The 27,745-nt window shown below is 44.0% G+C and overlaps 2 protein-coding genes, 1 long non-coding RNA gene and 2 other non-coding genes across 10 annotated transcripts in view; 2 read left to right on the forward strand and 3 right to left on the reverse strand.

The window, feature by feature from the left end:
- Positions 1 to 2,788: 2,788 nt before the first annotated feature.
- RPL39 (ribosomal protein L39) lies at positions 2,789 to 7,099 on the reverse strand. The gene is made up of 3 exons (XM_007178595.3): positions 6,963 to 7,099; positions 5,642 to 5,745; positions 2,789 to 3,494 (listed from the first exon to the last, which is right to left on the reverse strand). Exons 1-3 carry the CDS (start codon positions 6,963 to 6,965, stop codon positions 3,446 to 3,448), a joined length of 156 nt encoding a protein of 51 aa, XP_007178657.2. The 5' UTR covers positions 6,966 to 7,099; the 3' UTR covers positions 2,789 to 3,445.
- On the reverse strand, positions 4,563 to 4,696 carry LOC130706552 (small nucleolar RNA SNORA69). Its single transcript, XR_009006774.1, has one exon. It is a non-coding gene; the product is annotated as a small nucleolar RNA SNORA69 (small nucleolar RNA).
- LOC102999635 (uncharacterized) lies at positions 7,060 to 12,693 on the forward strand. Its single transcript, XR_450659.2, has 3 exons — positions 7,060 to 7,190; positions 7,823 to 7,873; positions 11,423 to 12,693. It is a non-coding gene; the product is annotated as an uncharacterized LOC102999635 (long non-coding RNA).
- On the forward strand, positions 9,109 to 9,215 carry LOC114237242 (U6 spliceosomal RNA). The gene has a single exon (XR_003622942.1). It is a non-coding gene; the product is annotated as a U6 spliceosomal RNA (small nuclear RNA).
- Positions 12,694 to 18,783: 6,090 nt separating the features above from the next.
- UPF3B (UPF3B regulator of nonsense mediated mRNA decay) overlaps positions 18,784 to 27,745 on the reverse strand; it is a 43,404-nt gene continuing 34,442 nt past the window's right edge. For 4 of the 6 annotated variants that reach the window (XM_057537748.1, XM_057537750.1, XM_057537749.1 and 1 more), the window contains 7 exons: positions 27,265 to 27,375; positions 26,188 to 26,231; positions 25,538 to 25,720; positions 25,095 to 25,133; positions 23,077 to 23,237; positions 22,447 to 22,741; positions 18,784 to 19,788 (listed from right to left, as the gene is read on the reverse strand). In XM_057537748.1, the coding sequence (XP_057393731.1) occupies positions 19,639 to 19,788; positions 22,447 to 22,741; positions 23,077 to 23,237; positions 25,095 to 25,133; positions 25,538 to 25,720; positions 26,188 to 26,231; positions 27,265 to 27,375 (983 nt within the window). In that variant the 3' untranslated portion in view covers positions 18,784 to 19,638. The remainder of the gene's footprint in view (positions 19,789 to 22,446; positions 22,742 to 23,076; positions 23,238 to 25,094; positions 25,134 to 25,537; positions 25,721 to 26,187; positions 26,232 to 27,264; positions 27,376 to 27,745) is intronic. The other 2 variants (XM_057537751.1, XM_007178598.3) reach the window with 2 other exon arrangements.

Genomic DNA, 27,745 nt, shown 5'->3' on the forward strand with positions numbered 1-27,745 from the left:
TTGGGCCATGTTAAGGAGTGAGATTTATCCCGAGTAGTGTGAAGGGTTGGAAGGGGGGAGTGGTGTGCCAGCAGATCTGTGTCTCGAAAAGCTCACTCTGGCTGGCCACAGGGCTATTCAACTACGGTTTCTCAACCTTGGCACTATTGACATTTTGGGCCCGATGATTCTTTGTTGTGGAGGATTGTCCTATGCGTGGTAAGGATGCTTAGCAGCATCCCTGGCTAAACATCCTCTAAGCTGCCAGTGGTACCTCCCCGTCCCCTAGTTGTTGCAACCAAAGATGTCTCCAGACATTGCCAAATGTCCCCTGGGGGGCAAAGTTGCTCCCAATGAAGAATGATCGATTAGTTTTCTCCGAGGGTTTGCCACCCTCCCTCCCTCGGTTCCCAGACGGGCATATCTGATGTGCACAGGTACAGATGCACGGTAGCTCTCTTGGCTGCAATACCTGTGAGGGTCATAGTTGCCTCTGGCTCCCCAAATACCCAACGTTTTGCATAAGCAGGGGCTTCATGTTTGCTTCTCTGGGCTAAAACACCCTCAGGGAAGGGTAAATGGTTAATATTTCACCCTGTTCTTTCCAAGAAAATCTACTTCCTGTTCAATCTGGTTCTCATTGCCATTCCTGCTGACAGCAGCTACCTGCCATGTTAAGTGCTCAAACTGTTAGTTGCTATCAGCAGGAATGAGAATTGTGGAACTCTTTTTTTACCCTGGCCAATGAAAGCGCCAATTCCTAACCACTGGACTGCCAGGGAATTCCCCTTTCTTCTTTTTCTTAAATTTTTTTTTTGTTTGAGAATTGTTTAACATTTTTTCATCTGTAAAATGGGAGAATTATCTGGTAGGACTGATCCTTGATCGACATTATCATTCAATCCTTACAAACCCGAAGTAGGTATGATTCTGGATAAGTCTCCTGATGTTTCCACAGCTGGTTCAGTAACAGAGGTGGGATTCAACTGGAGGTGAGTGTAAGGCCCAGGATTTTAGTTCTCAAGTCACCCTACCTCCTTTCTTTCCAAGACCTTGAGGGGTTACTCTACTCCAAATTCAAATCCTGGAACTAGAAGGGAACTGGCATCTCTCCAAAGGCTGACATTGAGCACCGACTCCATGCCAGCTCTGCCTGATTTCCCCCCTGACGACCTGCCCCTTCCCACTATCTTTGGTCCCTGTGTCTTATTTTTGCTTTATCCAGCATACAGCCCATGTCTGCTGGGGAGGGGTCCACACCAGAACGTTAACCCTGCTCACTCCCCATTCCTCTTCCCCTTTTCCTAGTTAGGCACTGAATCAGCTGCTTCAGTGCATTATTAACTTCATCCTCACAGCCCTCTGAGGGAGGTCCCATATTGCAGATGACACTGAGGCTTACAGCTGGTGCATGAAGAGCTGGATTTGAATGCAGACTATGCAGTCTTGTCACTCCAGACTGCCAACTCTTGGCCACCACTCTGCTGCTGCCTGCTTCTCAGTAGGCCATTGAGGGATGGACAGCATCACCAAGGGGTTGACTGTCTTTTAAAAGCTGATCTTATGCTGCACCTCTTATAGGTAAATATAAGTCCTAAATATCTCAAAGCTCCCATTCCTCCCTTCAGGAAGCAGCAATCTAGTCCACCGAGGAAACAAATACCGGCACTTACTGTACGAGGCAGTGAGGAGCCACTGGATCCAGGACCTGTGTCCAACCCCAGGCTCAAAAGAAACCCCTTTTACATGGCCAACCAACCCTGGTGTCCATCATTTTCCCTTTCAATTTTAATCCTCCTTATCCAAGGTCTATAGAGAAAGCTCCCTCTGCCGTGTGACCTTGGCCTTGTCCTAACCTCCCTGGGCTCGGCGAGGAGCCAACCTACTCTGAATGGTGAGGGTGAGGTATTCCTAATACTCCAAAATGGTTAGAAATTTCCATCACATGACTGTCAATTTTATCAAGTCCCTCTGCCTTGGACTTGAATAACATTTTTAGCACATTAACATTTACCAACTGCTGTTCACACAGTGGCAGCTGTCTTTGAATATGAGGGAAACAGATGCAATAAGAGAAAATATTTGAAATCTAGGAGCTTGTAAAGGAAGTGGAAATGTTTTTCCAAGATCTGTTGGCAGCTCCCACGTTCTTGGGCTGGTGGGTATTCTGCAGCCCACCCTTCAAACTTCTCGTGAGCACAGTGGTCCTTCTTAAGGACTGTGGTCATGAGCCTCCTAGTGTGGTTACAGGTCAGGGGCCCCTCGGCTGTGCAAGGGGTGCAACCACCATTTGCTGCACTCTGACAGCTCCTTTCACTTGCTTTCTCGGCTCTGTCCAACGCAAGCTCCCAAGCTGGGTAGGGAGTTAGCACCAAACCTGATCCCCCTTCCTCTGCGGCAGTTCCAGCCTAATTCCACAGGTAACTGGCACTCTGGCTTCCTCCCACCTTTCCCAGACGTTAGATATGGCCTGTGTATTGGCCTGTTACTAGCCTAACATACATGTCTATCCATCGGTTAAACTCAAGTACCTAATAGTGCCTGGCCTGTAAATTTGAATGTATTAAATGTCAAAAATACTCTTGATTTCTTTCAACCATTTAAAAATGCAGGGACTTCCCTGGTGGTGTGGTGGTTAAGAATCGGCCTGCCAATGCAGGCGACACAGGTTCAAGCCCTGGTCCGGGAGGTTCCCACATGCCTCGGAGCAACTAAGCCCGTGCGCCACAACTACCGAGACTGCGCCCTAGAGCCTGCAAGCCACCAATACTGAGCCCGCGCACAGCAACAGAGACCCAACGCAGCCAAAATAAATACATAAATTTATTTTTAAAAAATGCAGAACTTTAGTTCACAGGCCATACATTCAGCAGACCAGTTTGCCAATCCCTGGTTCACGTGATTCCTACTCTTTGAGGACTGGCACCATAGAATAGTACATGAATGATTTTTATGGGACTTCCCTGGCAGTCCAGTGGTTAAGGCTGCACGAGTTCGATCCTTGGTCAGGGAACTAAGACCCTGCCTGCGTCGTGGTACGCCAGCCCCCAAAAGCCTTTTAAGAAGGTGCTACCCTCAGGTATGAGAATGACACATACGCGCACTTCCCGTAACAGTAGGTATAAGAGCTGCTAGTTACAGGGAGCTATTAAACAACAAAATCTAACAAACCAGTTCCTTACTTTTACTAGCCATACTTCTAAGTACCTGGTAACTAGAGAACATTTCTATCATTGAACAGTCCTGTGTTACATCTGATAGGAGGGGTATTTATTCAGTACATCATCACAAACCAGAATAATACAATAACAGTTCCAACAAAAGGTTCACATGGTTTATTACTGAGCTACACAGTGAGCAGTGGTGAGGAAAGATCAAGAAAAGAGGAGAGAGCATCAAACACAGGCAGCTGTTCCAGACACTAGTGATGTTCTGATTATGTGTGCCACTTCATATGTGAGGCTCCTTATAGACCCAGCTTGGTTCTTCTCCAATGTCTTCTCTTAGAGTTGTACCTACACAGAAGGAAATCACAAATTACAAAGGCAGTCTGACCTCAATTTAGCTGCTCTTATTGACCACAAACTTTGCCTTAAAGTACCATAAAAATCTTTGAAAGAAAAAGGGTTCCACTTTCCCTACCTTTAACAAGTTTGGAGCTCTTTTTGGAGAGTAAAAAACGATTTGCTAGATGTGTTAAAGAACTAGTCAAAGCAATTTTTTACCTCTCAAAATGATTCCAGGCTAAGGAAAACACACACTGGTTCCTTATAGGGACTAAGTACTGGAGAAGCTCTCTCCTCTCCCCAAGTGTACACTCATTCACTTTTTAAATTATTTATTTATTTATTTATTTTAAAATTTATTTATTTATTATTTTTTTTATTTTTGGCTGTGTTGGGTCTTCATTTCTGTGCGAGGGCTTTCTCTAGTTGCAGCAAGCGGGGGCCACTCTTCATCGCGGTGCGCGGGCCTCTCACTATCGCGGCCTCTCTTGTTGCGGAGCAGAGGCACCAGACGCGCAGGCTCAGTAGCTGTGGCTCACGGGCCCAGTTGCTCCGTGGCATGTGGGATCTTCCCAGACCAGGGCTCGAACCCGTGTCCCCTGCATTGGCAGGCAGATTCTCAACCACTGCGCCCCCAGGGAAGCCCCTATAATTTATTTTTAATGCAGCCTATTTCTTTCTTTTTTAAAGAGTAATCTTTATTTCTTTATTTATTTTTATATTTTTATTTTTGGCTGTGTTGGGTCTTCATTTCTGTGCGAGGGCTTTCTCTAGTTGCGGCAAGCGGGGGCCACTCTTCATCGCAGTGCGCGGGCCTCTCACTGTCGCGGCCTCTCTTGTTGCGGAGCACAGGCTCCAGACGCGCAGGCTCAGTAGTTGTGGCTCACGGGCCTAGTTGCTCCGCGGCATGTGGGATCTTCCCAGACCAGGGCTCGAACCCGTGTCCCCTGCATTGGCAGGCAGATTCTCAACCACTGTGCCACCAGGGAAGCCCTTGCATAATTTTAATAATACATTAACACCTTCAGTCACTTCAATACCAGAGCCAAGTGATTTGCAGAGCTAAGGCTATCTCAGAAATGTTCATGTCGATCTGCCATGATTTTACCCCCCATAAAAGGTAAAATCAAAAATGATCAACACAGATTTTCTTTCAGCAGGATTATGTCAGTACTTCCACGAAACGGAGCACTGTAATTGCAACCTGCTTTCAATACATTTTAAAAGTTAGACAACACACACACACGCACAAAAAGCCAGACCACAGAGCAAGAGACCAGCATCTGATAATTGCAGGTACCCTCTACTGAGCTAGGCACTGAGCTTTATATACATTTCTTTCATTCCTCACAACTATAAAGGCAGGTCCTACCATCATTGGATGAGGACACTATAAACCAAAGGTTGCAATCAATTGGCCTATAAAGCTACAGTGGGTGGCGATTTTCACGTCTAACTGGCTAAATGAATTAAGGAAATGGGCCTTCAATTTTAGCCCTGACAATTCACATCTTCATCTTGGTCTTCACATCAGCCAACTAATCCCACTTCTACTTGCCATACAACCAAATCAGACTTCTATACTAGCTTCACGATCTTGCACTCCTGAGCTTCAGTCTTAATCTTGGCAGGGACCCACTTGCTAGGCTCACCCTACAGTGTCAGCTTAAAAATGCTTTGAAAATATTTTGGCTGAAAGGCATGCAGGAGACCGGAGTTTTAGATATAGCTTTGCCTGGAGTTAGCCTAGACGACCTTGGAGGTCCTTTGTAGCAATTCTAGTAATGTCTTTCTCCTAAAACCATCACTTCAATTACTTCTGCAGTGGAAAGCAATCTTCCAATCTTTAGAAAAGATAAACACTATAATCTTCCCCACTGGGATGTGTAATGAGACAGCCTTCCATCTTATGTTCTGGCTCAGACTGAAGACAACAAGGAAATTAACAAATATTGGAGGAGTGTCTGCCCCTAAGCCCAGCTGTGGGCTGACTGTGTCCAGAAACCCAGAAGAAGCACATTAAAAAAAAAACAAAAGAATTTCAGAATGGTGGCTCAGGACGAATTAAATTGCATAGAACTTTCAATTGTGCATTTATGCCCCCAAAGTAATCCTAAATTCAACAAAACACAAGGGTGGGGAGTGTTTGCCTTTACCTGATTTTATTACCAGTTTTCATTCGAATCCACTGGGGAATGGGACGATTCTGCTTTTGTTTCTTGGCCAGGAATCGTTTGATCCTGAAAGTCTTGTGAGAAGACTGGGAAGGAAATGCAATCAATTTAACAGCAATACCAGAGCTTGCTCCAATGATTCAGTCGGGAACTCCCTAAATCCAACAAATAGTCGAATGCTTAACATATACCAAGAACAACCCTCTCGATGCTAAACCCATCACTGCCCTTTGCTTTGTTCCTCACTTCTCCGGAGGCAGATACCATAATTCCCACAGTTCAAAGAAAAATCAGTAGTCAGGAAGGTAGGTAACCTGCCCCAAAGCAGAGTATTAATGTGCAGATTTGGCTGGGATTCAAACCCAGGTTCTCTCTGCTCCAAGGCTAGGGGGTGTTCCAGTCTTCCCTGCTGTCAGCCCAGGACTGAGAGGGCTATAGTCAGAGATGGCGGGGACTAAAGCACGTGGTTTTCAGGAACAATCCCTTGCAAGTCAGTGAGTCTCAGCGCACTATTTTGTACACCAGGGTACTGGGACTTCCCTGGTGGTCGAGTGGTTAGGATCCCACGCTTCCACTGCTGGGGGCCCCGGTTCGATCCCTGGTCGGGAATCCAACAAGCCGCACGGAGCGGCAAAAAAAAAAAAAGGATTTACACGAAGTCCCTGACTTGCGGTAAATCTGTTCTAGCCCGCTGAGCATTTTGGTATTAATTCTAACTCTATTTAAAACGTCACTTTCCCAAGGATGACTTTCCCAGTTTCCCGTCACATTCAGAGCACATCACCCCTTGATCCAGGCGTTTCTACGAGGTGACGTTCAAGTACCTGAACAAAAGGCTAAAAAGTCCTGTAATCTCATAACGTGGAAGGATCCTGGCCCCCAAGTAAAAGCAGTCTTCGAAAACCAGCAGCCTGCATTCCCTTTTCGATGCCAGGAACATCCCGCGTGTCGCAGGCAGCCCTAAGTCAGGCCACGATTTCTGGGGTACCCCCTCGACTTCTCTTCTTGCCCCCGAAACAGAGTTCGCTCCGGGAAAAACGGGAATCCCTGCCCGCCTGAGCAGTGGCCTGGAGCAGAGAGCGCCCCTTCGGACCTCGCGGGCCCGGCGCAGCCCGCCCCTCCCCAGGTGCTCGCTCGCTTCCCGCCAGGCCCTCGGACTGGAGCCGTGGCCCAACTCCATCTCCTCTGGGAAAGGCCTTAAAAAGGGTCCCGCACATCGACGCAGCCCACGGCACCGGCGAACTCGCGGAGACCTCAGGTCTCGGAAAGCCACCCCAGAGCTGATGGTAACGGATGGACTTACCATGACGAGGAGCAAATCCAACCACACATAGGATGGCGGACAAGAGAAAAAGAGGAGGAATCGAGCGGAAGGACGTGTTTAGAAGGCGCCGCCGGGGGGCGGGGCTTGGGGAGGACACGCCGTGCGCCAACCAACGCCCCCTGGCGGCCGCTCTCTGCACACGCTCCCGTGAGGCCGTGGGAAACCGCGCTCGTTCGTGCGAAATGGAATTCCCTTTGCTTCAGTTCCGTAAGTGGGTTTTTCAGGAGCCCGTTAGTGTGCCAGGGGCACCCTGTGTCATGGGTGAGACAGACAGTCCGTAATAAATGCCAAGGCAGAAACCCTTCCGAAGGCGGGAGGAGCGGAGTGGGCGAGGCTATCTCCAGCGAGGGCGGGGGAGATGTTATGTTCCGGCGCAAGGGACTTCGGTCCTGCGTTTGGGAGGGAGCGCGCCTAGGGGCGGGGGCTGGGAACGCCCCGCCGGAGTGGGCTGGGGGTTGGCCCCCGGCTCTTTCTCGGCGGTTGTTTCCACTAGGCTGGGCCGTGCGGGATGGGAAGGTACAGTGGTGTTGGCCATGGGGCTTTAGACTAGGCAAGAGGCTGCCAATCAAGGTTTTTTTTTTTCCCTTCCAGTTTTATTGAGATATAATTGACATACAGCACTGTATAACCAATCAAGGTTTTACACAACGCAGAGTACTAAGGATCACGGCCCCAATCAAGGTTTTAAATTGAGAAAGTTCTGGACAGAACATTTCCTTGGCTGCTAGGAAGCTCAGACTGACTTTGTAACCCACCTTTGGCAAAATGTACAGGAATTAATGGCACACGTTTTGGATGTTAATGTTCCCCGTTTTCATCTTTTTCTTCTCCCCATTTAGAAACAAAGATCTCTACAGTCACTTCAAGCATTTTTGCACCAATAGATTAAGGTAAGGGTTTTTAACCTGGGGTCCACAAGGGTCAATGTATAGAATTCACAGGGTACATGAACGTGGATGGAAAAAAAAAATCACAACTTCGTTTTCATCAAACTCTGAAACGTAGTGCTTTCTTTATTTACAAATGTAGGCAACAAACTACAGTGACATTAGCAGTACCTGTGACTTGATCACCAATAGAAATCAAAGATGGTTTCATATCACACTGCAGTTGATGCAGATGTCTCAAAATATCGTTTATGTACTCATCACTTCTTTGAAATTACAGTAGACCCACAAGAACTCTGTTAATCCTGTATGTTGCTATAGTACACATTTCTTTTAGAAAATATTTTGATAGCTGTATTGCAGTGTGATTGGTTTTCTTTATCATCCTGTGTACTTTGTTTTATGCATTTAAAAACATTCTGAGAAGGACTTCCCTGGTGGCGCAGTGATTAAGAATCTGCCTGCCAACGCAAGGGACACGGGTTCGAGCCCTGGTCCGGAAAGATCCCACATGCTGCGGAGCAACTAAGCCCGTGTGCCATAACTACTGAGCCTGTGCTCTAGAGCCCACAAGCCACAACTACTGAAGCCCGTGTGCCTAGAGCCCGTGCTCTGTAACAAGACAAGCCACTGCAATGAGAAGCCTGCGCACCGCAACGAAGGGTAGCCCCCGCTCGCCGCAACTAGAGAAAGCCTGCATGCAGCAACAAAGACCCAATGCAGCCAAAAATAAATAAAATTTATTTTTAAAAAAACGATTCTGAGGGACTTCCCTGGCGATCCAGTGGTTAAGAATTGCCTTCCAATGCAGGGAACGCGGGCTCGATCCCTGGTTGGGGAACTAAGATCCCACATGCTCCGGGGCAACTAAGCCTGCGTATCGCAACTACTGAGCATGTGAGCCACAACTAGAGAGCCACATGCCAAAACAAAGGATCCTGCATGTCACAACAAAGATCCCACATGCCGCAACTAAGACCCGACGTAGCCAAAAATAAAATAAATAAATAATTTTTTTAAAATTCTGAAAATAAGTCCAGAAACTTTCTCAGACTGCCAAATGGTTCCATGGCACAAAAATGGTTTCGAATCCCTGGATTGGGGTAGTGACAGATGGTAGAACAAACAAACTAGGTAGGAGGCTTTGGAAATAGTCTAAACAAGAAGTGATGGTGGCACAAAGTAAGGTAGTCACCATGACGTTGAATAAGAAGAAACAAGATCAAGGGGTGATTGTGGTGCTCCCTTCGGCAGCACATATACTAAAATTGGAATGATACAGAGAAGATTAGCATGGCCCCAGCACAAGGATGACACACAAATTCGTGAAGTGTTCCATATTTTTTTGAATGTTCTTAATAAATGGTTACATATGTGGAAAAAAAAAAAGGTGATTGTGACATAAAGTTAGCAGGTCTTAGTCCCAGGTCTCTGCCTTGGGCAACTGGATGCTGGTGCCTTAGATCTAGAGAGGGAATACAGAAACCATAGGAAGCTTGAGCCCAATTTAGTAATTACCAGGGTTTTGTTTGTTTGCTTTTTGGCCACGCCACGTGGCTTTCAGGATCTCAGTTCCCCGACCAGGGATCAAACCCGTGCCACCTGCAGTGGAAGCACGGAGTCCTAACCACTGGACCGCCAGGGAATTCCTGAATAATTACCGGTTTTTAACAGCAACAGTTTAGTTACTTTAATCCCACCCAGTTTTTAGATTCAGATCCTCATCGAAATTTACATTTAATTCAAGTGAGACCTCGGGCTTCTTACCTTGGATTTTTATTATTTATTTAAGAGCCAGTATTTTCTTTTTGGTGACCAGAAGGAGCAACAAATTAGCCTTTAGTAGATGAATTACCATCGTCATTATCATCATCATCATAGCTACCATTTCCTCAGGTTTAGAGTGTGACTGACACTGTGCTAAGAGCTTATATAAATCATCCTTTTAATTCTTACAGCTTTATAGGACACTTGTTGTTCTTTCCTTCTACATTGCATGGCACCCCTTCTGAGTTTCTTTTGCTGATTCTTCCTTATCTCACTTTTTAACATTGGAGAGCCCTGAGGTTCAGATTTGGACCTCTTCTCTTTTCTATATACACTCCCTTCCTTGGTGACTTCATCCAATATCATGGCTTTAAATGTTTTCTTGGACTTCCCTGGCAGTCCAGTGGTTAAGACTCGGCACTTCCACTGCAGGGGGCACGGGTTTGATCCCTGATCAGGGAACTAAGATCCCGCGTGCCACACAGCGCGGCCAAAAAAAAAAAAAAGTTTAAATACTCTCTTGGTTGACAACACCCAAATGTATGTCTCCAGCCTGGATGTCTCCTTGAACTCCTACTACCTTCAACGTCCCCACCTGGATGTCTAATAGATGTCTTTAAACTTAATGTGTCCCAAACAGAACTCCTGATATTTTCACCGTCAACTGGCTCACTCAAAAGTCCTTCCCATCTCAGCAATGTCACCTCCATTCTTCCTGTTGCTTAGGCCAAAATTTATTTTCCACCCTTCTCTCTCTTTTTTAAAAAATACTTCCTCATTTAAAAAAAAAATTTTTTTTAAATTTATTTTATTTATTTATTTATTTTTGGCTGTGGTGGGTCTTAGTTGCTGCGCACGGACTTTCTCTAGTTGCGGCGAGCGGGGGCTACTCTTCATTGCAGTGCGTGGGCTTCTCATTGCAGTGGCTTCTCTCATTCTGGAGCACGGGCTCTAGGCGCACGGGCTTCAGTAGTTGTGGCACGTGGGCTCAGTAGTTGTGGCTCACGGGCTCTAGAGCACAGGCTCAGTAGTTGTGGCACATGAGCTTAGTTGCTCCGCGGCATGTGAGATCTTCCCAGACCAGGGCTTGAACCTGTGTCCCCTGCATTGGCAGGCAGATTCTTAACCACTGCGCCACCAGGGAAGCCGTCCACTCTTCTCTTTTCTCTCACATCCCATATCCAATTTGTCAGCAAATCTGGTCAGTTTGACTTTGAAATTTATGCAGTACCTCAGAATGTGACTTTATTTGGAGGTAGGGTCTTTACAGAGGTAATCAAGTTAAAATGAGGCTGGCTAGGGACTTCCCTGGTGGTCCAGTGGCTAAAACTCCGCACTCCCAATGCAGGGGGTCTGGGTTCAATCCCCGGTCAGGGAACTAGATCCCACATGCCGCAACTAAGAGTTCAGTACCTCAAACAGACAAAACAGAAGAACAGGCCCCTCAGGGCAGTTGACAGCTTCACTGTTTGGCCTGGACACTTCTTGTTTGAGGAACCCCTGAAGCACTTCTGACCAGCCAAGAGGGTTCCTCAGAGTAGAGCTTCAAAATGACTGCTGAAGGCAAATGGGAGCCGTTGAAAGCTTTTGAAGGGCAAGCAGCACTTATGTGGTTATTTTAGAAAGATCGCTTGGGCAGCTGTGCTGAGAGCAGATGGAAGCGGAGGTAAGAGTGGAAACAAGGAGCCCACGGGGGCCACTGCTGCAGTCCCAGCACAAAGATGCGATTTTTTTGTTGCAGCTACTTCCCAGTCCCTCCCAGTCTCTCCCTTTCATTCCTTGCAGATTTAGCTCCTGGCTCACTGCCGCTCTCTCCAGCACTGCTCCTGTCATGATTCCTGGTGAGTTCAGTATCCACTTGCGGCCCCTTGGCTTCCTCTCCTCCGGTGACCCCGTCCTCCGCTGCACCGCAGCCACTTGCTCCCTTGCCAGCCCTTCGACCTCGGCATGATCCCGCTCTCTGCTGTCCTTGCAGCTGACTTTCCCTAGGACTCCAGCACTGACGACGATGCTCCCACCCCACCGGGACCACCCATCCATCGAACCTATGCCCTTTCCCTGTTCCTTCCGCTGCCCCTCCGTGTCTCCTCTTCCCTCCTTATTTAGCTTAAATTGTATCAGCCACTCACTCGTCCACACCCTGCCCTTTCTTGTACTTGCCTGGAGAGACCGTAACCCTAGTAAATCCAGTCCTCCACCTGCTCGACAGCCTGTGCCTCTGACAGCTGAATGAGCCTGGAGGAGACCGACTGACCTCACTCCGGGTTCACGACCACTGACTTCAAGTGGGCCCTGAAGGCTGCCCCACAGTTCTACATTTCTCCGGTGCAGCCACCCTCCCATTCTCCTGGAGCAGTGCTCCTCAAGCTTTAGTGTGCACACGAATCACCTGGGGATCTTGGTCGACTACAGATTCTGACAACTTCCCAGGTGACCTGCATGCTGCTGGCCTGTGATTAGCAAGGGCCTAGGCCAGGGGCTGGCAAACATTTTCTGATAGCAAATATTTTAGGCTTTGCAGGCGACATATGATGTTTATTACAACTATTCAACTCTGCTGCTGTAGCTAGATAGTACATAAACTAGTGGGTGTGACCAGGTTCCGATAAAATTTTAGTTACAGAGACTAAAATTTGAATTTCGTAGAATTCTTTTGTATCACAAAATATTATTCTTTTGATTTTTTCCATCATTTACAAATATAAAAGCCATTCTTAGCAGGCTGTACACAAATAGGCAGTGGCCAGGCTTGGTCCACTTTTGGCCTAAATGACAGTTTTAACCCTTCTTCCTCCGTTCTCACTCTCAGTGATGCCCTTGCTTCCTAGCCACCGAGGAAACTTCAGCAATGGCAGGAGAACTTCCATAACTCACCTACCGCATCCCAGCTACCAGCACTGTACTCTAATCCTCTGCCTTCGTCCTGTTCCTTCAATGGATCCTAACCCCTGTCACCTATTCAGAAACCTGCCTCTGGCAGTTCCTCCCTTTTTGTCCCTGCTTTTCCCTGGATTGTTCCCATCAACACACAAATAAATACGCAGTCGTTTCTCCCATCTTAAAAACCTGATCTTTACCCCGACTCCCTTTCCAACTACTGCTGTTTTCCTTCCTTTACAACAAAACTGAAAGATTTGTCTATATTTACTATTTCCAATTACTCTCCTCATTCTTTTTTTTTTTGTTTTTGAGCTATGATTCACATACCATAAATGTCACCATTTTAAAGTGTACCATTCAGTGGGTTTTAGTATGTTCACAAGGTTGTACAACCACCACCGGTATCTAATCCAGAACACTTTCATTACCCCCAAAAGACACCTGTGCCCGTTAGCAGTCACTCTCCATTCCCCTTCTCCCCCCAGCCTTAGGCAACCACTAACCTACTTTCTGTTTCTATGGGTTTGAATATTCTGGACGTTTCATATAAATGGAATCATACATTATGTGGCCATTTGTGTCTGGCTTCTTTCACAATTTTTCAGGGTTCCTTCATGTGGCATGTGTCAGTAATTCTTTCCTTTTTATGGCTGAATAATATTCCACTGTGTGGACATAATCATTTTGTTTATCCATTTATCAGTTGATGGACACTAGGGTTGCTTCTGTGTTTTGGGCTATAATGAATAATGCTATAAACAGTGGTGTGCAATTATGTTTGAGTACCTGTTTTCAATTATTTTGGATATATACCTAGGAGTGGAATTGCTGGGTCATATGGTAACTCTGTTTAACCTTTTGAGTAACTGCTGGGGTATTTTCCACAATGGCTACACCATTTTACATTTCCTCCAACACTGCGTGAGAGTTCACATTTTTCTCGCTAATGCTTATTATTTTCCATTAAAAAAAATTACAGCCATCCTAGTGGGTACCCATCCTTTCGGGAGCCCACTCCAATCAGGTTTTCACCGAGCACTCAAGCTGAAACTGTACTTAAGATCATCAGTGACCTCTGTGTTGCTAAATCCTAAGTTAATTTCTCGGATCAGATCTGACCTATCAACATTTGTCTTAGTTGACCTTTTCTGGAAGGTTGCCTATCTCCACTTCATTTAGTTGTTTTTCTGGGGTTTTTTCTTGTTCCTTCATCTGGTACATAGCCCTCTGCCTTTTCATCTTCTCTGTCTTTCTGTAACTGTGGTTTTTGGTCCACAGGCTGCAGGATTGTAGTTTTTCTTGCTTCTGTTGTCTGCCCTCTGGTGGTTGAGGCTATCTAAGAGGCTTGATGGGAGGCTCTGGTGGTGGGTAGAGCTGACTGTTGCTGTGGCGGTCAGAGCTCAGTAAAACCTTAATCCACTTGACTGTTGATGGGTGGGGCTGGGTTCCCTCCCTGTTGGTTGTTTTGCCTGAGGCAACCCAACACTGGAGCCTACCCGTGCTCTTTGGTGGGGTTAATGGCAGACTCTGGGAGGGCTCACGCCAAGGAGAACTTCCCAGGACCTCTGCTGCCAGTGTCCTTATCCCCACGGTGAAACAGAGCCACCACTCGCCTCTGCAGGAGACCCCCCAACACCAGCAGGTACGTCTGGTTCAGTCTCCCCCAGGGTCACTGCTCCTTCCCCTGGGTCCCGATGCACACATTACTTTGTGTGTGCCCTCCAAGAGTGGGGTCTCTGTTTCCCCCAGTCCTGTCACAGTCCTGCAATCAATTCCCACTAGACTTCAAAGTCTGATTCTCTAGGAATTCCTCCTCCCTTTGCCGGACCCCCAGGTTGGGAAGCCTGAGGTGGGGCTCAGAACCTTCACTCCAGTGGGTGGACTTCTGTGGTATAAGTGTTCGCCAGTCTGTGAGTCACCCACCCAGCAGTTATGGGATTTGATTTTACTCTGATTGAGCCCCTCCTACCGTCTCACTGTGGCTTCTCCTCTGTCCTTGGACGTGGGGTGTCCTCCTTGGTGAAGTCCAGGGTCTTCCTGTCAATGATTGTCCAGCAGCCAGTTGTGATTCTGGTGCTCTCGCAAGAGGGAGTGAGAGCACGTCCTTCTACTCCGCCATCTTGGTTAATCCAGTTGACCTTTTCTTAGAATACTTTCTTCACTTGGCTTCCAGGACAGCACACTTGGTTTTCTTCCTATCCTTCTGCCTGCTCCTTCAGAATCTCTTTTTTCTGGTTCTTCTTTATCTCATTTCCTCCTCAACTCTTTATTCAAAAGTCATCTTCTTCCCTGGTAGGTCCAGTGGCTAAGACTCCATGCTCCCAATGCAGGGGGCCCGGGTTTGATCCCTGGTCAGGCAACTAGATCCCACATGCATGCCGCAACTAAGAGTTCAGATGCCACAACTAAAGATCCCGCATGCCGCAACGAAGATCCTGCACGCAGCAACTAAGATCCGATGCAGCCAAATAAATAAATATTAAAAAAAGTCATCTTTTCATTGAAGCCTTTCAACCCCTATCCATGAACATCACACTCCTTTCCCCTGATTTATTTTTTCTCCTAAGCACCTGTCACTTTCTAACAATACGTATTTTGCTTGATTTATTTACTTTCTCTCTCCACTTTAATGTAAGTACCATGAAGGCAGGAATTTTGTCTGTTTCGTTCACTGATGTAATTCCAGAATCTAGAACATGAATGGTACATGGTGTGTGCTCAAAAAATGGCAAATGAATAAATGACTGCATGAATGATGGCAGCTTGAACTAGGGCAATGAAGGCCTGGAGAGGAGGGAGATGAATGGCACAGGATGATTGAGTGGCCTTCGGGAGTGAGGATGGAGTCAGACATGATCCTCAGTGCTGAGTGAGTAGGTGGTTCACATCCTCTGTGAAGCAGGAGGATGGGAGGAACGTTGAGTTCAATTTGGGGCCAGGGATACTTGGGGTCATTGGGTGATGTCCGGTAGGGAGCTGCATCTGAGATCAAGGGATTGGTCAGGGCTGGAGATATGGAGGATAGCCTTAAAGTCTGGAAATATAGATAATACATCATGCATTACAGTAGCAATGAACAATCATGTATTTAACCATGCCTCCGTAGTATAAGCTTAATAAATATTTGGTGGATGAATAAATGAGCTCTGTGAGATTTCTAAGAATGGCCAATCCTATGTATTGTCGGTACATACTTTCTAAGAATTCACCAAATGTCAGCCTGTCTTTGCTTCCTTGCCTTCCTTAATAAGGATATAAATGGTCATAATAAATTTTTGTCATGTAGAGGACAGTCCCAGAGACAGTAAAGAAAATTCTGGGCCACCCCCATAAAAACATGTAACATATAGAGCCTCTATATACCAACAAAAGGCCACAAAACTCCTCTAATCTTTCTCCTATGGAATTAGTTTAGATAAGGTCTGTGAATACCATAGGCAGTTAGATCTTAATTTATAATCAGTTAAATTACTGCCTCAGGACTACCTTGTATATGCCTGCTGGGCAAGGGGGTGTGGTTCCTGATTTTGAAGGCATGAAAGCCTCATGAATGCCCAAGCCACTCCCTTTTCACTGCCCTGGAGGTAGCTATTCCCACTGCCCTCACTCCTTGAATTTCTCTTGCCTACTTCCCTTAGCATCGCTTCTCTCCACCAGAGCAGCAAACTCTCCAGGGCTGTCAGCATCTGGAGGGTGGGGACCTTGTTCACAACTGTGGCTTTAGTGCCAACACATAGGAGGTGCTTGGTGAATGTTCAGATATCCAGTGTCTGAGCTGTCTCCATCCTGTCTTTATTTCCAAAGAAATCAAACCTGTGTCCGAAGAAGGCAAAAATGGAATCAACTGCTTAGCAGGAGGGAGGGCCCTCCTGCAGTCTCAGCAGTTTGTCTGGTCTAGGGATTTTCTTCAGCAATACCTGGCAGCTTAGGGGCAGGAGACTCCCACCCCAGGCCATCACCACAGCCCCTCTCACATGGTGCATTGTGCCCTGGTTATTTCTGGTCGTCTCTTTTTTTTTTTTAATTATTAATTTATTTTTATTTTATTTATGGCTGTGCTGGGTCTTCGTTTCTGTGCAAGGGCTTTCTCTAGTTGCGGCAAGTGGGGGCCACTCTTCATCGCAGTGCGCGGGCCTCTCACTATCACGGCCTCTCTTGTTGCGGAGCACAGGCTCCAGACGCGCAGGCTCAGTAATTGTGGCTCACGGGCCTAGTTGCTCTGCGGCATGTGGGATCTTCCCAGACCAGGGCTCGAACCCGTGTCCCCTGCATTGGCAGGCAGATTCTCAACCACTGCGCCACCAGGGAAGCCCTCTGGTCGTCTCTTGACACCACATGGTTCCTCAAGGACAAGGACTTGAGCCCTTGAACCCCAGGGCCTCCGCACAGTCCGTGACTAGTAAATGTTAAGTGAATACATAAGTGAATGGAAGAAATTTAAGAGGGAGTGGGGAGGGGCTTCCCTGGTGGCGCAGTGGTTAAGAATCCGCCTGCCAATGCAGGAGACACGGGTTCGAGCCCTGGTCCGGGAAGATCCCACATGCCGCGGAGCAACTAAGCCCGTGCACTACAACTACTGAGCCTGCGCTCTAGAGCCCGCGTGCCTAGAGCCTGTGCTCTGCAATAAGGGAAGCCCCCACTTGCCACAACTAGAGAAGGCCCACATGCAGCAACAAAGATCCAATGCAGCCAAAAATTAATTAATTAATTAAAAGAAAAAAAAAAGGGGGTGGGGAAGTGTGGTTTAACGAGTTGGACTGGGCAGCAAGTAGAACAAGAGACGGAGGTACTGACATGAAAACAGCTGTGAGAGGGCTGGCAACGGGCCCCAGGCTGGGTACAGAGGCAAGTGATGCCAACTCATGACTGATGGTTCTGGGGTGATGCTTCTCCTAAGCTGCCAAGAGGTTCCCTTTTCACCTGCCTTCTCAGGAAACCTACACTAGTGGTTATCACTTCCCCTGGGTATTCATCCTTTCTCAGTTCTTTCCTTTTGGCTTCTAAACGTGCTTTAGTATTTCTCATATTAAAAAAAATCCTTCCCCAATACCCTTTATCATCGTCATTTTTTCACTGCCAAACTTCTCTGAAAAGTTGTCTATGCTGTTTCCATTCTCAGCCCAGTCTGGCTTTCATTCCTTATCATTCCAGGTCATCAATGATTTGTAAGTCACTGAATCCCATGGCCTTTTTTTAAAAAAATATTTTTTGGCTGTGCCACATGGCAGGTGGGATCTTAGTTGACAGATCAGGGATCGAACCCTTACCCCCTGCAGTGGAAGTGTGGAGTCTTAACCACTGGACTGCCAGGGAAGTCCCCCCATGGCCTTTTTTCAGGCATCACACTTGACCTTCCAGCAGCATCCAACCCTGATGGCCACTCCCCTTCTTCATTCTTATCCTTGGGTTAGGTAATATAATACCAGTCTTCTGGTTTTTCACCTACTCTCTGGCTACTCCTTTTCTGTCTTTATAGATACATTTCCTTACTTGTATAGTATCCTTAGAGTTCTTTAAGGCTGGGCCTTAGGTCTGTTTCTGTTCTTTCTCTACTCTCTCCCCCTAAGTGATTAAATCCAGGCCCATGGCTTCAATGATCACCTAAAAATAGATGAATTCCAAACCTGTATCTCTAGCCCAAATCTCTTCTCTGAGCTCCAAGACCTGTATATCCAACTGCCCCCATCTCCACTTCCCACCTGCCACTCACCCCTCACTGTCACATGGTTTCTGCCTCACCAGTTCACACGTGCCTCAATACTGCCAAATCCAGTGAACAGTGCACATTTCTTATCTTCCTTAATCTCTCTGTGGCATGGGACACTGCCAGCCATTCTCCTCCTTGAAAATACCCCTTCCCTTATGCCAGTACTCTCTCCCAGTTGAGGACCATTCTCTTTCAGTCACCTTCGATGGCTCTTCCTCTTTACCTGCCTCTTGGGCTACTGGTTTCTAAAAGCTGAGTAAACATAAAGCAGTGACTTATAAAGTAAAGGCAAACTGACATCACATTAGAGAAGCTGGCAGCATGGAAATGAAGCAGCAGCTCAAGGATGTTGTCCAGACATTTTGTTTCTTATGGAACAAGAGTGGTGAACCATGATTTGGTCTTCTTGGTGAGCAAAATATAGGCATAGTGCTAGTGAAGGTAGTAACAAATATCATTCATCCACTTTCAAAATTCCCAAAAGGTTAATTATCAAAAGTTTAATTTCTCAAAACTAACAGCTATTTTATAAAGTTAATAAACACACTTAGCTTCGTACTTGAGTGATGTTGATATTTATTGGCATCGACTGCAAAACAAGCTAAGAATAAAAGTTGCTATTTAACAGGAACAAATATTGGTGCAGTTTCCTTCCTGGAGACGGTAGGCACTCGGCTTATGAGACCTAAGATAAAACAAAGACTGGATTGTCAAGCACCAACTAAGGGTTAAAATTTAGTAATATAAAAATTGCTAAAGGCAAAAGGAGATGTTAAAAAAGTTTTTTTTATGCTAAGCTCACGTAAGCAAACAAAAAACTAAAACTAACCCTAAAACTTTAGGACATAGGATATAGACGTGACATGACTATTTAAATTTTTGCAGAAGCGAAAATCTGTTATATCCTTCACTGTACTTGTATTACAATTACATGCTTGTTGCTTCTACACTACACAAAGTCAACAGTTATCACCAACAATGACTATAACTAGATCTGAACAAGACTTCAAAGTGACTCTGCTCCACTGAAATTAAGAAAATTCAATCCAGGATTAACAAAACCTTTTGATTTTAGAGCCAGTTCCCGTATCTTCTTCTCGTGTCATACCTAATTAAGTCCTCTCTTGACATTTCCTGCCTGCAAATTGCAATGTATGTCCTCTCCCTCAGCTTTGTCGGACACTTTAAAATTAATTTGTAGGAACTGCATGAAAAATGAAATTGTACTTCCAATCGGAGCGTGCAAGCGGGGTCCTGCTTTGACGCAAGACACACTCCTCTGCAGTGTACCCCACCAGCACAGCGACCCCCTTTCTCTCTCTCTATTCCTTCGCCCTGAAGGCACTTCTGGATTGCTTAATTCGTGCTCTTTGGCTGCCTAGACAGTCAGGACACCTAAGGCCATTTGGACCTGTCACTCCTCGCTTCCTTCTTTTCTATGGCTAATACCACTTTCCTGCTTTTTTTCTATGGTTGAATCTCCAGACTTGGTGCTGTCATCATGGGGACAGAGTCGATTTCGGCTTCGAGCTCCTGGTTGGTAAAGCTGCATTGCTGGGCGATCCTAAAGTAAAATGAAATGTTAATGTTACAACATTGCTACTAAGCATTTACAGGGGATTTTCAGAGTCTTAAGTTATATATTGATATATACCAAAAAGAACCCACACAAGACCAAAAATGTGAGGGCACAGTACATGACAGTAAGTGTCGATGGTTAATTTGCTTCAAACTGCCCGCTTCCTTTCCCCTATCTACAAGGAAAAACAACCGTTTCACTTTTTAAGCAGCAGTTAAAAATAAGTATTATTTTATATGCCTAGAGTAAATTTTTGATAAGGCTACTGCCTAATTTTCTTAACCATCTCAAGATGAACTGAATTAGCTTGAATAGTTTTTCCTTAGAAACCATGGCCACTGGCTATCTCTCTTCCCCATCAGTAAATTGACTTTAAAATGCACCACCACCTGAGAAAATTTTAGGAGTAAAAACAACAATAATAAAGAATGCAAAGTCTTAAATGAAGACCTCCCTGAAGTTATGAGCTCAGACCCCTGTAACTTAGCACAAATATGACTGTCTGTTAATTCAGGTTTAACAAGGTAACCGCCTAGCTTGAGACTCTCTAGGTGGCACTTTAGATCTCAGGTTCCTAAATAATCCTCAATAAAGTCACCAGGTACCCCTCAGTTCAAGTAATGTGTTTGATTATGACAATATGGCCTTGGAAAACTTAAATGTATAGGCCTTTTTTCAACTTCAGTAAAACACGACATGAGCCTTCCTTGCCCTTTCTCTCTGACATATGAAAGTTAGCCTTAAAGCATTATTCCCAAGTGAATAATTCCAGCAAAATATTTCACTATTTTAACAAGATGAAACGTTAAAACAAATGAGACTGCTGCGTAGCATTTAAAGAAACAGATGATGAGGCTCCTACTGTGCAAAGATGGGACAATTTAACCATCAACAAGGACAATAACTGATAGTAACAAGTTGGAGTACACCAAATATTTCTAAATCCACAAGTTCTTAAAGACTAAACAGAACAAAGCTCATGGACAGCCCCTACAAGTTGCTGGGATACCAACTCATTACTCTGAATACTGTAAATAAAGGGAAAGGATCAAGTGTTTTTCTTGCCTTTCCCCCACCTTATGAAATAACGCATCTAAACAAAATTATTAGGAGAAAGGCTGATATAAAATTTTATAATATATGGATCAGGCTTACAATACGTGAACTAATTGATCAGTTGTTTTTCCAACTTTTTATCTTAAAAAATTTTAAATCTATAGAAATGTTGCCAAACTTGTACAACAAATACCTAATACCCTTCTCCTAGATTCATGATGGTTAACATTTTGTCACATGTGCCTTTTCCGACTCTAGTGTGTGCAGGCATACACGTATATAGACACATTATATTTTTGCAGAACCATTTGAGAGTAAGTGCAGACATCATGACCCTTCATTGCTAAATATTTCAGCTTGTGTATCTTAAGAGCAAGGACATCCTATCACATAACCATAATATGATTACTACTGATCAATCTTATCATCACAATAAAAGGACACCCAGACATTGTATGCTTCCTGATATGATGCAGTAGGAACTGCACAACACCACCTATCAAGTATTCTTGCCAACAATTGAGTCTGAATATATTCAGGCCTCTAGATGAGGGGCCACCTGTTTTTGTGAATAAAATTTGATTGGCACACAGCCAGGCTTATTCTTTTACATGTTGTCTATGCCTACTTTCCTACAAAGCTTACTGGTTGTGACAGAGACCACATGGCCCACAAAGCCTGAAATATTTACCATCTGGCCCTTGACAGAAAAAATTTGCTGACCCTGCTCTAGATATGACTACTGGTTTTCAAGGAAACATAGAAGGTAGAGGAACATGTTAAATGATACCACAGGAATGTAATTAGCCAATCTGGACTGTTAGAAGCTCTGCAGGGCAAACTGGATTCTGCAACAAATAAATGGTAGGAAAACAAGAGGAGGAGGAATTGTTTAGATTAAAAGAGACAAGGGAACATTTCAAGCAAATACAATTTGTGGACCTTGTTTAGAGCCTATAAAAAAGATGTTAATGAGACAATTGGGAAAATCTGAACACTGAGTAGGTAGGATGCTAAGGAGTTATTGTCAGTTTTGGGTTTTTTTTCTGGTGTGAAAATGCTACTAGGGTTATTTTATTAAGAAAAAGAGTCTTCGGGACTTCCCTGGCAGTCCAGTGGTTAAAACTCCGCACTTCCACTGCAGGGGGTACGGGTTCGCTCTCTGGCTGGGGAACTAAGATCCTGCATGGTGCCTCGGGGCGTGGCCAAAAAAACAAAGTCTTTACTCTTAATATTGACGTATTTAAAGAAGAAATTATCTGTCTAGGATTTGCTTGAAAATAATCCAGTAGGAGTAAGATAGGCTAGAGTAGAAAGAAGATTGGCCATGAGGTGATAATTGCTGAAGCTGGGTGATGGGTACATCACATTATTCCTCTGTTCTCTCTACTTTTGTGTGTGTTTGAAATACATACACAATCTTATTAACAATAAGTTAATAAAAGGACCCCACCAAGACTGAAAAGGTGCAGATAGTTAAAGTTCCCCTAAAATTCTATAATGAACAACGAGCTAGCCCTTTCCTTTATACTTGCAGGAAAAGAAAAAAAAAATCCTCATGAAAATAAGTTTAACGAAAAGCAGCACCTTGTTTCTTATGCGATCTCTCTTAACCACTTCCTCTTTCTTTTCAGTTTTTTCTGAGCTGCCTACTGGTTCTGTACTTTCAGGCTTCTTTCCTTTATCCCGAAGGGCTTCTTTCTCTTTTTTCATTTCTTCTTCCTTTCTTTTAAAAGCCTTCTCTTTCTCATAGCGCTCCTTCTGCCTGCGGCGCTCTTCCTCCTGCCGCTTCAGCCTCTCTCTTTCCCGCAGTATGCGCTCTTGGTCTCGTTCATAATCCCGCTCCCTCTCCCTGTATTCTCTGCCACTCTCATCTTCAGGTCTGCATGAAAAACAAATCTGAGAATGCACCCTCAAAGCTCTTCTAATCACAAATGCAGGAACATTCTGATCCTGACTTGGCCACTACAATGAGGTTGAACTTTTGGAGCAGAATTTTAAAAAAAATACTAGTATTTTGAAAAACAATTTAAAAAAACCCCCAAAGTCATTCACCCAGATTAAGATACTAAAATATATGAAACCTGTCCTCCTCATCCCCCTACACCTCATAAAACCAAGTATCTTGATTCAGGTACAAGTCCAGAAAGTAGCAGTAAAACTAGCACCTAGAAACATATCGAAAACAAATGTACCAAAGAGCCCTCGACTACCGACCTCTTAGGCTTTTCATCTTTAAATTCACCATCAGAACGTTTGGGCAATGGACAACTCTGCCCACTGGCTCTTTCATCACTCAGATTCTCTTTGTCCAATTTCTTGGCCTTTTCTCTTTTGTCCAATTCTTTTTCATCGCCTTTTTCTGGCTTCTTGAGCAGCTTTAAAGAGAACAAATTTAAGTTTATTTTGAAGGGTGGGACATTGTCTTCTGATTCTACCAAAGAAAATAATATACTAAATATTTTCAATTTAGGCTATAGAAGGCCCCCGTCTCTGCAGGTACTCGTAAACTTTCAGGTGAACAACTAGTGCACGAGAGCAGTAATTTGCTAAAAGGACGCTATTAATGTGAAAGTGTTATCCACTCAAATGAAGTGGTTTAATCACTTTGTGGCAATAGGATCAAGACTCCTTTGGCTTAAATGGGTCAACCTTTAAGTAGACCAACGTACACTTTCAAGTATGCCTTCTGTAGCCCAGCATGTTGGCATAACTTGATAGGAAAATATGGTATGAATTTAAAATGCTAAGCAGATCATTACTGTTGGACTATTTTTACATAGTAATTACAATGACAAATACCTTGGTCACCAAAGGAGAGATCCATTGCAGGAATAATTTTGCCTTGAGTCTGAGAGTAGTTACATACTTATGATGGTACAATCATATTATCATTAGAGATGAAAAGCAAAAATTATTTGGCATTTGATTTAAAAATCCAAATACCTCATACAATGGAACTGTGAAGTTCCATCTCTACTGAATAGGAATTCTGCTCAATGTCATATATATGACAGAATGCAATTCTAAAATAAAAGTGGTTTATAAAGTCCAAATTGCTAACAAAAATTTCTTTCTCATGCCACTGCTATAAATCTCTATAGAATACCCCCCAAGTGTTGGATATTCAGAGAGATTTTTAGGCAAAATAGAAGAATTTCAAGTCTCAGAGTGAAGGCATCATAGAAAGTTTCATCTCAGGGTGAAGGCATCATACAAGCCACCAAGCAAAAGGCGAAGCACCACAAGACTTAAGCATGAAGTATTTCAGCACACAGACAACCACTGCAAATGGTGAGTCCAAACTGGACACTAAGAAGGCACCAGTGTAAAGTGAGGATACCATGTGCAGGTTTCATTGGAAGTGTTCTTATTTCTCTAATGAACATCTTTGTTAGAAGCCAAGATGTTCATTACTCTAATAAGAACATTAACGGATATCTCTAGCATGGCTGGCTCTACCTTCTGCCTTGCTGACAGTTAGAAATAGCAAGTCAAGTCACTTGTGGCATGGCGGACAGAGAAATCGCTAGAAGGAATTAAGATGGGAACCTCCCCACACTGCCGCCAAGCCCCTTATCACCAATAATGAGTCCTGGAGAGCCTAGGGGAACCCTAGCCACATGAACGGCTGAATTTTGAGGAGGTAAAAGGAGACCCTGCCATCATCTCTGTGAGATTTTCTCTGACTTTCTCTGAAGTACTATGTACGAGTACTTCCCCAGGAAGTTCGCTGAAGCAACGGCTGCCAAGCCATGCCCTCAGAAGGGAAGTAGCAAGGCTGGGATCTTTCTATAGGTTTTCCTCTTCCTACATGCAATATATTAATCAGAATCTGCTGCTCACAGATTCCCAGGTAGATGCAAGAAGGTAACATGGGGAATCCTGTGAGAGGGGAAAGGACGTAATGCAGGGGGTATATCCCTAGTACTCCCACAAGGCAGCCAGTTATGAGAGGCATATAAAAAGAAGAGAAGGGAAAGAGCTCTTTAGGCATGGTTGTCCTCTAGCTGTATATTGTTGAAGCTCCTGGGTACACAGCAGAGCATCAGCAAGTCATCTGAGCTTCCTTCTAAAGTAGGAATTTAAAATGGCTCAGCTTTTAAGAAGACTTAGGTCAGTCTGAAGGGGTTTTCTACAGGTAACACTACCACCACCACCAAAAGGACTTATTAACTAAGACCTGTGTGTGTGACATGATACTAGGTGCTCTGTATCATGTACTTGGTCCTTACATTTTTCTGATTCACAGCTTGTAACAGAAACCTGTGTACCTGAGGACAGTGGAAAACAAACAGATGAGGCAACTTCATGTATCAAAAATGAAGGAAAAGCTGAATATAACCCGTAATTCATGCCAGCCAGCCCTAAGCCCTTATTTATGAAGAACTGAGAAAATAATAATCCAAAATTGAACATTTTCAATGATTAAAAATAACACAGATCTGCACTGAATACCATGTAAACTACTTAATCTTTTAAATTATTTTAAATTAAAAGAATAATACTATTACTATTATAGGAAAGACTTCTGTTGATTCACTCCCCCCCCCATAAAAGACAAAAACAAAACCAAAAAAACTGTTTACACCAACACAAGATGCATGCATATTTGAAGAAGTAGATACAGTACATGCAATTTTCAGCAACATGCAGTCAGTTTAAGTTATTTTCATACCTTAATCTTTGGTTCATCCTTTAGTTTGTCCCTTTCTGGAACTCTGTCTATCTTCTTTAGCTTTTCTATATCTTTCCTTTTTCGTTTCTCTTCTTCTTTCCATTTCCTCCTCTCTTCTTCTCTTTGTCTTTTTCTTTCTATTTCTCGCCTCCTTCTTTCTTCTCTCTTTTCTTCTCTCATCCTCTAGAAAGAAACATCAACACAAACCTTCAAACAAGATAACTGCCACCAAAAACTTAGTCTTGAAGGTATGGTGGGCACCCACTTAACTGTATCATCTTTCCTTCCCATTTTCTATCTCCTTAACCCCCTCCCCACCCCATTCAAAATATGAGAGAGAATAAAGACCAGGGCCTGCTAATATCAGAGTCTCCCACTGCTGCCTTACTACATTATCCAGAGGCTTTCAGGAAATCAAGAGAGTGTCTCTGGAGCAAGCTAAGGACTCCCTGGTTTTGCAGAGTGAATCTTTGGTCCAACAACCAGAGTGAAGGAGAGGGCCAGAGAGTGAGGCCAATGAGCCAAATCTTTAAAGAATAATGGCAGAAAAAGCAGCTATCTCTCCTATAGGATCCCAATGCTCTTATATTCACAGAATGCAAACCAATGAAATAGAAGTATTGAGAGAACTATAAAAACAAAAGGTTTACCTGCTTGTTTTTCAGGAAGCTCAAAAGTGGGGTTGTCTTTTTAGCTACATAAATGTAAACAGATTATTAATAATACTTAATCAACCCCTAGAAAGGATTCCGTTTTCTGACATTCCCTGCCAACCACCCAAGGTGGGAAAACTACACTCCTTAAACAGTAAGTTCACAACTATATTATTGGAAAGAAGTTTTACAGTATTCTATTTCGATTCTGAAGGTTTAAAATAATTTTTTAAAAGTTAAGAAATTCAAATTAAAACAATGAAACAATTATTAAAAAGAGCAATTCCCAGTCAGTGAGAATAAAGTGCAAAGGACATTCTCTTGTTTTATAGATGGGAGTATAAATTTGCTCAACCAGGAAGAAACTGGGGTAAGGGGCTAAAAATATCTAATACTTTTGACCCCATAATTCCACTTCTGGGAATTTATTCTATGGAAAGTATCGGAGATGGGCTTATACTATGCATCCATTAATAAAAACCAAGTTTTAGAAGAATATTTAATTCATTCTTCAATATTCTGAACAATGCTATCTAACCTTGTAGCTAGCTTTTTGAAAAGCATACTTCCTTCCTAGGATAAATTCCTAGGAGTGGAAATCCTGGGTCAGAGGCTATGCTTATGTTTAGAGCTGATATAGTAGTGACAACTTACTACTAAAACCAACATCCAAGCTAGAATTTCTCAAGTGGTTTTCAATTTTGCAGTAACTAACTTCATTTTTTGACATTTTCAGGTCAAATTTTTTTTTAGGAATATGAGCTTATTACTAGAAAACACCAATTGATCTTCAAAGGCTTACCAACATCTTAAGGTCCCATATGAGTCTTCAAACTTTTTATACTTCTGTTACATTTGTGTGGCACTAAATAAGTCAGAATTTTTCCCATCTTATCAATGCATTCTCATAATCCTGTGAGGCAGGTATTATCTGCACTTTATAGTAGAACAAACAGAGTCTTAAAGAAGTCAGTGCCTTTCCCATGGTCAAACAGCTAGCAAGTGACAGAACTGGGAGTCTGACAGGTCTTCTGATGAAAAAGCTGTTACCCTTAATTCCTTTTGCCCACTTACCTATTAATTCTCTATTTTTTGCTTCTATTTCCTCTAGCAGTGTCTCTGGAGTAGATGTCATTTTCTCATTATCTGCAGCATAACTTTCCAAAAATTTTCTATATTCTGGATCTAAATAATTATTTAAGTAAATAGAAAATATAGCAGACTTTAAACAAAATAGGAAATATTATCTATGGGAGAACTGCAAGCTATAGTTATGGGACCTTCAGAGACTATCATGTATAGCATGTAAGCAGTTTCTGCATCAGTACACCTCACTTTAATTAAACTCAGCATATGAAAATTGGGTGTTCTAAACAGATAAATGAGGGCAGATGTCCTAGATGTGGCACTAGAGGTGATGGTAACTTCTGGAATTCTTTCCTAGATGCCTCCGACATCAGAAAGGGTAACACATCTGAGTCATTACGTTGTATCTGGAGCATGTACTGTGGAGCATGTCACTTGATCTAGTCTTCACAGTCTGAATCTATGATAC

Source organism: Balaenoptera acutorostrata, chromosome X, assembly GCF_949987535.1.
Source record: "Balaenoptera acutorostrata chromosome X, mBalAcu1.1, whole genome shotgun sequence".
In the NCBI taxonomy this organism is placed as follows: domain Eukaryota; kingdom Metazoa; phylum Chordata; class Mammalia; order Artiodactyla; family Balaenopteridae; genus Balaenoptera; species Balaenoptera acutorostrata.

Excerpts from the sequence above, each read along its gene's own strand:
- RPL39 (XM_007178595.3), bottom strand. Across the intron at positions 3,495-5,641 it reads AAAACTGGTAATAAAATCAG|GTACAACTCTAAGAGAAGAC; the intron begins GTAAAGGCAAAC and ends CCTTCTGTGTAG.